At 37.9% G+C, this 12,070-nt stretch overlaps 1 protein-coding gene across 3 annotated transcripts in view; it reads right to left on the reverse strand.

Annotated features, from left to right (window-relative positions):
• The window catches only part of CNKSR3 (CNKSR family member 3), a 91,215-nt gene that overhangs the window by 11,035 nt on the left and 68,110 nt on the right, over positions 1–12,070 (reverse strand). For 2 of the 3 annotated variants that reach the window (XM_069487634.1, XM_069487632.1), the window contains exons 5-9: positions 10,360–10,401; positions 7,735–7,854; positions 5,768–5,827; positions 1,839–1,907; positions 1,442–1,588 (exon numbers count right to left, since the gene is read on the reverse strand). In XM_069487634.1, the coding sequence (XP_069343735.1) occupies positions 1,442–1,588; positions 1,839–1,907; positions 5,768–5,827; positions 7,735–7,854; positions 10,360–10,401 (438 nt within the window). Of the gene's footprint in view, positions 1–1,441; positions 1,589–1,838; positions 1,908–5,767; positions 5,828–7,734; positions 7,855–10,359; positions 10,402–10,683; positions 10,976–12,070 lie in introns of those variants that run through there. The other variant, XM_069487635.1, reaches the window with a different exon arrangement.

The following is a 12,070-nucleotide window of genomic DNA, read 5'->3' on the forward strand; positions in this document are numbered from 1 at the left end:
GAAAATGTGATATATGTACACGATGGAATACTATTCAGCAAGGAAATCCTGTCATTTTTAACAGCATGGATGAACTTGGAGGACATTATATTAAATGAAATAAGCCAGACACAGAAAGACAAATATCACATGATCTCACTTATATGTGAAATCGAAAAAAGCTAACCTCAAAGAGGCAGAGAGGAGAATGGTGGTTACTAGGGACTGAGGAGATATTGATCAAAGGTACAAAGTTTCAGTCAGCCAGGAGGAACAAGGTCAAGAGATCTATTGCACAACACAGTAACTGCAGTTAATAATAGTGTATTGTATGCTTGAAAATTGCTAAATTGCTAACACTTAAATTAATAGATTTTTAACTGCTCTCACCACAGATAAATGGTAAGTATGTGAGGTAATGCACATGTTAATGAGCTTGAGTTATCCATTCCACAATGTGAACATATTTTAAAACATTGTGTGTATACTATAAATATATGAAATTTGTATCTGTTAATTTTTTTAAAAAATTTAAATATGTTATTATTTAAGAAGTGACTTTAATTATGTTTCCCCTTGCTCTACCTTCTGCTTTGTGTTACATATTTTTAACTCCTACACGTGTAACCAATACGTGTAGACATATGTCCAGTACATCACAGAGTGTCCAAATTGATGGCTTGAGGTTACTGTTTCTTCCACACGAAGATGTATAATAAAAGACACAAATAAATCATAATCTCAGTATTATAAAAGGCCATTAAAATGTTATTGCTTTTCATTCTTGGTGTAGGAAACAAACACTAAGAACCAATGGTTTAACAAGGAGGGTGGACAGTGAGCATGGTCCACCCGGGTGTAAGCAATAAGGGGGTGTAGTGTTTGAAGACAACCTAAATACTAACACTCTACTTAAAGTCAGTTGTCTTTTATTATCACCACAGATTGGCAATTCTAAATAATGTATAAATAATGATGTGATACTATTTTCTACTGTCTGGATCGTTCCCACCGCCCCGACCCCAGCCCTGGTAAAGCACCACTAAAGACTCAACCCCGTGTGGTCTCTCCAATATTAGTCTTCAAACTGTATATAAGTATGTGTTTGAAATGGGAGAGGAAAAGGACTAGAATGAACTCTCTGCAGTGATGAAAATGCCTATATCTGCACTATCCAATATGGTAGCCACTAGCCACATGTGAATATTCAGCACCTGAAATGTGGCTGGTGATACTGAGAACTTTTAATTTAATTATTTAGTCATCTATGGCTAGTGGCCACTCCACTGTGTCTTCCTAAAATGTTATTTTCACACAAGCAGGATTATAGGATAATTATACAAAAACTTCTAAAACCAATCACCTTCAAATTTTAACCTATTTTTTTTTTTTAAACAATTCAGACGTTCAGCACTGTTCACGCGCTGATGCTAGACGAAGGCTCCCGCTGAGTAACACACACCTGCACGAGAGGTGGCTTCCACCGCAGGTTCTTCAGGGGAGCAGGCGTGAAGTTGAACGAGCCCGTGGGACGCTTCTTAAGCAGCAGCACGACACCAGTGGGATTCTCTCTCAGTTTCCTCACCAGATTTTTTAGCTGCCATCCCACCTTCAAACGAAAAAAGTGAGGAGGGAGGACTTTCTCATGAATAATGAAAAACCAAACCTATGAATTTATCTCGAGGAAATCAGACTTGTGAGAAAATAGGTAGATATAAATACGCAGATGCGGTATGTTCAGATCAGCACTTACTTAAAATAGCGGAAAATAGGATATAAATTGCAAATTTAAACAAAATGGCTTTACATTTAACTAAAAGTTCTACAGGGGGAACTTAAGTCTCAATACACAAACTCACCACGGTTTGCCGGTTAACTTGAATGACTTCGTCACCAGCGTGAATCTTCTGGGATTTGTCTGCAGGAGACTAAACAGAAACAAAAAACCTGTCTTAATTTTTTAAACCTTCTCATTCTTTCTGCTTCCATTTCTTCTGTCTTTCTTCTCTAGGTAACTAGCATCTGAAATAAAATTTTCTCAGGAAAAATAAAAGAATATGCTTTGGTCTCCTGAGACTATACAGTATGTCATTCTGACATATGAATACTGTGTTAGTTATCTATTTTACTAGTGTCTGTTATAACCTATAATCTGTCAGTTAGAACAGCCTGGTTCATCTATCCTATCGAGGAGAGGGTAGACACACTGTCAAAATGATTAGCTGATAAAAGCCATTTTTCATCTAAAAAAAAAAGACCTTATGCATATCCCTATCAAAATTAATCTTGTAAAAACTGACCAACTGTTTAATTTGTAAAAATCATCATTGTAACTGTCATCCTGTTTCCTTATTAAAAGAAAATCCTGTTTTCATTTGATCTTGTTTTATATATTATCACAATGCTATTACAATAGAAAGTTAATGGCAACAGAAAATTTCTTTAAAGAAAATAAATTTAATTTTTTTCACTTTCAGATTAAATTTAAAATGAATGAGTCTTCAGTATTAAAACAAAGTCCAGACTTTGTTTCCCACAAATAATATCTTATTAACTTGCAAACATAACAAAAATATATACACAGGAATATAATCTATTTGTCAAATATTTTGCTCATAGTGTTCTTGTTCATATAAACAACCTAGAACTCTTTACGTTTAAGACATCTCATATATGACCAAGAGAAGAAAAAAGGATAAACCCTTGATTTCAAATTCTAATCAAACATATCTAGGTCAGAGAATTTAATTTTGTAACTTATATAACTGGCTGAATCTTCAAATAATTTACAACTATCAAAAGAAAAAAATAGCACCTTTGAACATGGAGAGAAGAACAGCAACTAAACCCAAGACACACTTGCTGAATTTTCTCACTCAACTGTTGTGAGAGGCTGAACAAGAAATTAGCAAGCCCCACTAAACTGTGGAAACATCCCCTTTGATTTCATCTAGGTCCAATGCAAGGCACAGGTAACTGTGACAGTTATTTTTGAAAACATTTAACCTGCATCATAACAACCAGCCAGGGCCCTGCCTGAGAGACCAGCAACCCGGGCACCACAGGGAGATGGCCCATCTTGAGTCCCTTAAGTCAGTTAAAAAAAATAAATTTATCAAAGCTCCTTTTTGCCTCAGTGTGTCAAATGCTTAACCCATTGTTACAGACCTAACTCTGGTAATTCTGATCCCAATCAACCCAGTCCAGTTAATCTGCTGGGCAATGGATTCACTTAAGATGAGCTTCAGTTTACAAAAGACGGCCTGAAGGCCAAAAGGTCCCTGTTTATAGATGTGCAATCTTAAAAACAAGCACCAATGTCCCGAATTGACTTGCCTTCCTGAGGCTTCTCATGTATTCCTTTCTCCAATGTCCTACCAACTGCAGAGAGCTTGATACCAAAACCTGGCCCAGTCAGTAGCTCTTGCCTATCTTCATCATAAGTCGGACTACTGAAAAACGATGCTTGTGCTGGTTTGCTGCAGAAGGGTGCTGACCTGGAGAATAAGGACCCCATTCTTCAGAGGCTGATCTAAGTCCCACCTAATCCGGGGGTGGCAAGACCTTGTCCAGACTCTCGTCAAGGTCTTGCAAAACATCAAAAAGAAAGAAATCAGATAAAGAATCACCAGACACTATTAGTCTGACCTTGGAATGATCCTAGCCTCTCAGGTAACCTTAAAAAAATGAACTGAAGGCCTGAGAATGGCCTGCTGGCATCGCTTAGGCCCGGAGTCCAGGACAGAGGAACATGGAGACAATTCACTTGGGAATGAAGTGGATGTCCAGACACTGCCACCTACCATACTAGGCCTTTAAAACATTCTGACTCTGAAGTCATAGCGACCTTAAGTGATACCAGGAGACCTAACCTGGAACTGGCCTTTCCTATCACCATTCAAGTATAAAATATCCAACATTAAGTGTAAAATTCCAGATTAAGCCCTTGAGAAGTGGGCTCTTACCTAACTTTCCACTGTCGTCTGGAAGACTTGGCCTAGTGTCTAGCACATTCCAGGTACTCAATAAATACAGGTTGAAAGAGTGAAGAAATAAGTGACATTTTCAAGTGGATTATCAGATAGAATAAGACAAATTTTCTTTTTTTTTTATTTGATCTGTAACACGATGTTATTCCTTTTGCCAGGAACTCAAAGGGGGACGGGGTGGGGGGAGATGGTAACCACCACTCTCTGAGATGAGTTCCAGCCAGTCCTACACGGGAACACTAGGACACACGACATCGGAGAACCCTGAATCTGTCACCCAGTGCTATGGGTCTGGCAGAAATTCAGAGAATATATCATTAATGACATTTGACATTCCATTTGATTCAAAAGCAGCTTTGTTTTGTTTCTCATTCAACTCTCATCTTTAAAAAGAAAAAAAAAAGTGGGGTTCCAGAAGGAAAGAAACTCGATGCCTTCTGGAGTTCCACGTGTCGACCCAAGATTGGGGCTGCTTTGAGAAGATAGAGTCTGGCACCACACCGGTTTGGCGAAGTCCAACAATGTCATCACCAAATTGCTAGACTACAAAACTTGAACTCTTTAAAAACTGAAATGACATGCACTGTTTCTCTGAATCCATCCAACTCCATAACAATGTACCGAGTGGTACATGAGTCATATGTCATAGGTGAGCTGCAATATACCAAGTCTCCAACAAGGTCAAGGGGAGAATCATATGATGCCTTATGCCACAGAGCTTCCTGTGTTGTTACTGCCTATCAGGTGACGTGGCATAAAAAGTCCAGTGATTCTCAGTGTTTTGTCTCTGTAGCGCAACAGAGAATGCTTAAAGATATTACTGGCTCCTAACTCATTCATCTGCCAGAACCACACAACGTATTTATAATTCACTGACTGCCTTAAGCAATGTCATTTTCTTACTACAAAAATCAAGTGCTTATCACAAACACTCAAACATCATGCCATTTTCTTTTATCAAAAGATCTAGCAGCTGAAGCTCAAAATTAGACACATAGACACATATTTCCACCAGACAGATTAGGAACCAAAATTTCCCCTACATTTAGGAATTATTTCCTCCTGTCTTAATTTATTAAATAGTAGATTAATTCCCCAGAAACATGCTTCTTTTACACAGAACCAGGCAAAACATTCAAACATTTTTAGTTTCATATCAGTCATTCGAAAGCTAGCCATATTGTAGGTTCCAAGAAGGAAGCATTCAATAGCTCTACTTTTTAACAAATTCAAAATGTTTGAATTTCCAGAAAGAAGTAAAGAGGGTACAAAGGTCTCTCACAGTGGAAACAGGCCTGCTTTTTACTATTCAAAAGATGTGGGGAGGGGGACTACATCTCAATATCATGCTAAATATTATGGAATACAACTATAAAAATAGGTTGTGCAAAAATCCCAAAATAGCTGCTTTGGAGACATATAAAAATTCCATTAATTATATTTTATACATATGGCCACCAATCCCAGTTCTTATAAGAGCGATTCTCGACAACAAAGAGATCATTGTTTTTGTAATTATGGCTTAACACTTCCAGGGTGCAAAAGGAATAATTAATACAAGGGTGGGGGTGAAAGCTAGGCAAAGTGTATGAACAAGAGCAATAAAGGACAATTTAAATAATAAATTGACAGCAGCTTGTGATAAGCAGTACTCTAACAGAAATAAACAAAACAGGCACCCACGCTCTCACTATAGATTACAAAACAGCACGCATACATTTAAATGAAAAGTATAGGGACTGTGTGTCAAATTTGTTTAAAGGCACAACAGACTTCACATTTAACGGATATACACTTACATTTTCTGTGGTTCCCGTAATCACGTGCAATCCATCATAGGTCGATTTGATGTACATGCCCTAGAGTGAGTCACAAATATATTGACTCATTATTCCAACATTTAGAAGTGCTGCAAGCCACAAGTGAGACAAACTTATAAAACATTAATGAGAGTCCCTTCAGAACAATACTCATTTTTAAGCCTCCTGAAACATCATGAAACAGGATCCAAAGGGTAGTGAAGGGGAACCAAACAAATCGAAATACCAGTGAAAGAAATCAAACTTGAGATCTCTTTGATATTAGAATCTGTGTGCCATGCACACAGAACTTTGCCACAGCTCTGAGGATGTAGGAGTTTTCTCAGACCTGCTCAATGAGCGAGGCACCTCAGATAAGAACTGTTCTTTCTTGACTGTCTCTTGTCCGGGGACACAATATATTCACCTAAATATGGTATCAATGTTAATTGCAGGATGACTTACTTAAGCCACTAATAACCCAGACTGAGATACACAACACAGGCAGGAGATTAGTAAAAGGCACCTCTATTTTAAGGGAGACATAAAGATGAATACTCTCCCTCCTAAGAGGTCTGATAGGCAAAGTCAGAGGTGAATGCCATATCCTTGAGGAAATATTTCTGTAGTTGGACGTACCATGTATAAGATTTTTTTATAAAACTGTTATAAGATGGGGAAAGAGAATAAAAGTAGGCAGGGCAGAAAGTAGTTGCTCACCCTGGCATCTACGCAGTAACAATGTGAATCCTCCTCAGAAATCATTGCTGAACTTGCCCTGCTCAGCAACCTGCTCTATGATATCAGAGAATCTCATCAAATACTAACGCCTTCAAGGTTCTCCCCACTCCTCTCCCATCCTGTTACTTTCGCAGAGCATATCAGCTTCCCACTACACATGGTACTCCTTTTCCCATAACTTTACCATCTGAAATGACAACTCCATTTTTGCCCACTCAGGGCATCTATCTGCCTTAATACTTGACTATAAACCCACCTCCAGGAAGTCCTCCCTGTTTAAATTTAACCTGTTATAATCCATCATTTACTTTAAAGCCAAGTAGTATTAGTATGCATATTTCCGTTCACTTAGAATGTGGGCTTGTCAACATTTTGTTGATTTTTGTTTTCTATCTAACAGCAGAGACTGCCTTAATACCTCCCCATAGCTATCTACACATTAGGCAGTCCTCCCCTTCCTCCTCCTCCTCCTCTTCCTCCCTCCTCCTCAATACCAGCAACAGTAGCTGCAGCCACCATTAGTGCACATGTGCTACATGTTCAGCACCTGGAGCTTTGCATTCATAATCTAATTTAATACTTTCAACAGCCCTGTGAGGAAACTGACAGGTAAAGAGGTTAAGTCCCTCAAGAGCTGGGATTTAAACTTAGCTCTCTTACTTAAAGCCTCTAAGCTAATTAATGGGCCTCACAGTTTCGTCACTTAAATTTCAGCAAATTAATCCCATAGGATGCACGCTAGGTACCAGACGTTCACCTGTATGTAGCCTCAGGGCCTGTTATTATACAGCTCATACGTGACTTATGAAACATTTCTAAACCTCTCTTAAGATTCATTTCCTTCAACCAGCCTCTTCTCACATTCATCGTAAGTGCTAATAGAGACTTTCAGAGCAGATGTTGCTTTTGTGCCCGCAGCCCATCTTTATTTTGTATAAATGTTTTATATCTCCTTGCATTGCTAAGTCCTAAAAATAAAACTGCTAAAACATTGCCTTTAAGATATGAGCACACAGTTTTAAAAATGTATTTATTTTTATGCTTTGAAGACAGAAAACATATCAACGGAGTTCAAGATAGCAAATTCTTAACTACATAGTGGAAGGTAGTCTAATTTAATTCTACTTTTCAGAATTACAGTGAAAGCAATAAAGAATTTTTTTAAAAACTTAGGTAAATGATAGTGTGTGTTATCTGAAAATAAAACAACTGTTATGAGAACTTACCAAGCCTTCCCCAGGTTTAATGTTTGGTAAGTGAACTTCCTCCAGGCACGCACACTGGCTCATGACAGGATCCGTAGTAGATCGGATTGTTTTGTCACAGATGCCATTTAAAACCTTGACCTAGAATTAGAAAGGCAAATAGTCAGGAAAGTTCAATCATTAACCAAGTTTATCTCAAGCCAATTTTCAAAGAAATGCACTTCACTTACAAATCTTTAGTTCTGGTCAGCAATCATATTGATAATTGTGCTCAAGAAATGCATGGCATTTGGACTCTGTATTTACAATCTGTGGAAATGGTGCCACTATTTCAGCCTTGCTTAAAACGTACAGCTTTTATATTAGCTCCTTTATGACCACTGAAAAGCACGGGCCAGACAGAAATCCCCTTTCAGCAGTTAAGGAGAATCGTCTATTTCCAGCCACCTGCATGACTTTTCAGCGATCCCTCACATCCTCTGTATACCAAATACTGACAAGGTAAAGAAAATTTTTTGGCCTGAACCAATTTTTTTAGTACATTTTACTTTTTAAAGCTGTTTTCCATTTACCAAAAAAGTGAGCAAAAAGTACCTTGAGTTCCCACGTACTCCCTTCTCCACCACACCGCCCTCGGTTTCCCCCATTCATAGCATCTTGTATTAGTACAGGGCATTTGTCACAACTGGTAAACAATATTGAGACATTATTATTAACTAAAGTCCATAACTTATATTAGGGTTCACCCTCACATTCAGTGGGTTTTGACAAATGCCTAACGTCATGCATCTATCATTACAGTATCCTACAGAATAGTTTCACTGCCCTAAATATCCTCTGCTCAACCTAATTACCCATCACCCCCTCCCTCACTATGAACTCCTGGCAAACATTGATCTTTTTACTATCTCTATGGATTTGCTTCTTCTAGAATGTCAAATAGTTGGAATTAAACAGCAGGTAGCCTTTTTTAGATTGGCTTATTTCAATTAAAAATATGCATCTAAGTTTCTCCTATATCTTTTCATGACTTGATAGCTCATTGTTTTAATTGCTGAATAATATTCTATTTTATGGATGTACCACAATTTATTTATCCATTCACTCATCAAGAGACATTTTGGTTGCTTCCAATTTTTGGCAATTAGGAGTAAAGCTACTATAAACATTCTTTGCAGATTTTTTGGATGTAAGTTTTCAGCTCCTTTGGGTACACACCTAGGAGCGTAATTGTTGGATTCTATGGTAAGAATATGTTTAGTTTTGTAAGAAACTGTCAAATTGTCCTCTAAACTGGCTGTACTCTTTTGCATTTCTACCAGGAATGAATGAGAGTTTCTTTTGCTCCACATCCTTGCCAGCATTTGGTGTTATCAGTGTTTTGGATTTTAGCCAATTTAATAGGTGTGTAGTGGTCTCTCGTTGTTTTAATTCACAATTCTCTAATTACAAATGACATTGAACACCTTTTCATACGCTTATTTGCCATTTGTATGTCGTCTTTGGTGAGGTGTCTGTTCAGATCTTTTGCCCACTTTTTCATTGGGTTGTTTGTTTTATTACTGTTTTAAGAGTTCTTTGTATATTTTGGATACAAGTCCTTTATCTGATACATGCTTTGAAAATATTTTCTCCCAGTCTGTTTTCATTCTCTTAACAGTGCTTTTTGCAAAGCAGTTTTTAATTTTAATTAAATCTACATTATCAATTTTTCTTTCATGGATTATGCTTTGGCTTTTCTATCTAAAAACTCATTGCCAAACCCAAGGTCACCCAAATTTTCTCCTGTGTTAGCTTCTAGAAGTTTTACAGTTTTGCATTTTACATTTAGGTCTATGATATTTTTAGTGATCTCTCACATTCTCTGAATGCTGAACTCTGACAAAATAAAACTCTAAGGAGATACCATGAGAATCCCTATTAAGTGGTCTCGGTAGAAGTCACAGTGGTTATGTATGGCATTTCCCCCAATCAGATTCATCTAACCTTTCAAAATTTAACAACCAAAAAAATCAGGAAATTCCAGATTGATTTTTTCTTTCCAAGGGGGAGAATCCAAGAAGTGATTCTTTTTTACATTCCTCCAATTTGTTTAGCCTCCCTATTTATGGAAAATATATTTATAGCAGTTTCATTGCTAAATTCCTCAACATCAGTAGGAGGAAGGCCTTATCAAAAGAGCACAGGCTGGCTTATGTCAAAAGGAGGAAGTGATGATGAATGGTTACAAAATGCTCTTTAAACAGTCACAGCACACTCCCCCTCCATCATAAGGTTATGGCCAAAAATTTTTTTTAAGCAACATGGTCTTAAAGTGAAATTTATACATCAGTTTAACCCCAATTAACAGGTTAGCTAGCAATTTATGTATAATTGTACCCCAATAAAATGTTCAGAAGGAAAAAACAAAACAAAACAGAGAGCTCAATATAGGTCATCTAAACTCAGGAATTTTCACAGTAGTTAGTCTTGTAAAACAACTTTTGTGCTTTCGCTTCCACCTAAATTAACAGACCCATATACCAAAAGCCAATATTTCAAAGCATCTCCTGAAGTCATCAGCCACAGTCCATTTACTTTAATTAATGTGATTCCCACTGCCTTCAGAGAAGGAAATTTACAATAACTTTTAGAACTTATACTTACCACGGTTAAAACTTTATCCTCCATTTCTGCTATAAGACAATCCTAAAGAAGGGAGTGAAGAAAATGAAAATTTAGTTTAAGAGTTAAAAAACTTTCCAAAACCGTTGGCTTCAGTTTCTAGATAGTTCCTGGAGCCCAAGACAATCCCTGACATGCCCCTCCTTCCTCAGCCCTTGCAGCCCCGAGAGACCTGGATGGGAGAGAGAGAGGGCAGAGTGGGATGGGGCTGACATTCGCCTCTTCCTAAGACCCTGCTCTCCTCTCACCCAAAGAATGTCTCATCAGAGCAACCCACTTCACCAATTATTTAATTTGAAAGCCTACAAAAATCACTGAACTGAAATCCATCTCCTATCCAGAGTGTCCAGAAAGTTGTGAGCTGGAGGTTCAAGTCAAGAAAACGAACCACGGCTCCACTGTGACCCCAGGCTCAGCTAGCTGTGGGCCAACAAGTCAGCAGTCCTTAGCTCTGGGCCTGCCTATAAGAATATCTTTCAAATAAGAGCTTGAGTAAACTCAGCCACAAAAGTTTATTTTAAGCACCACTGAGATTAAATCAGATATTTCAGTCCTTGATAGATGAAAAGGGTTCAACAAAACATTCATTAACACACTGCCAAAAAAGTGGTCTTGAGGTATGCTATTGATGACATTAAATAAAGAGCTGGAATGCAAAGCATTATTTACTCAGCTCAAGAACAAAAGCCTCGGAACACTGTATGCACCAGGTTAGCTGATGATAGGAATCACCACTGCCCTGCCTAAAAGCTGCCAAAGTGAAACTGCCAGTGTGAAACTTTCTCAGTCAACCTTCCAGAACTCATCGACAGCAAACAATTTCAAGCTATCCCAGAGTGCGTGCAGAAAAAAATCAAAACAACTAGATTTTGTAGAGTTTATTCAGCACCATTAACTATATAATCCCAAACTGGGATAATCGTAAAGATAATGTTAATTAATTTATGTACATGAAGAATATTAATTAATTCTGTAGAAATTATTGGGCAAAGATTTTCAATTAAATAGAAAAGTCATTTTTAGGTCACTTTTTACTGTTACTGGGGGAGGGAGATGGCCACCAACTTCCACTCTATGTGATTTAATCATCTGACTCTCATTGTCATCTTCAATTTTTAAAATTTTCTCTACCTGAGAAAAACATAGGAAACAATAATAGTTACTTTACTGCTCCCCAAATTTATACTGACTCTCAGGAAAAGAGCAGCCTAGGAAGAAAACACTTTTTTTTTTTTTTTTTTTTTTTTTTGAGACAGAGTCTCACTCTGTTGCCCAGGCTAGAGTGAGTGCCGTGGCATCAGCCTAGCTCACAGCAACCTCAAACTCCTGAGCTCAAGCGATCCTCCTGTCTCAGCCTCCCGAGTAGCTGGGACTACAGGCATGCGCCACCATGCCCGGCTAATTTTTTCTATATATATTTTTAGCTGTCCATATAATTTCTTTCTATTTTTAGTAGAGATGGGGTCTCGCTCTTGCTCAGGCTGGTCTCGAACTCCTGAGCTCAAACGATCCGCCCACCTCGGCCTCCCAGAGTGCTAGGATTACAGGCGTGAGCCACCGCGCCCGGCCAGAAAACACTTTAAAAATAAATTTAGAAATGTATTTTTACATGTGTGAATCTGATATAAATTCAAACTACAGGAGCAAATTCTGTAAATATGAATAATTACCATTCAAAAATGTGCTCTTTCAC

Source organism: Eulemur rufifrons, chromosome 15, assembly GCF_041146395.1.
Source record: "Eulemur rufifrons isolate Redbay chromosome 15, OSU_ERuf_1, whole genome shotgun sequence".
NCBI lineage: Eukaryota > Metazoa > Chordata > Mammalia > Primates > Lemuridae > Eulemur > Eulemur rufifrons.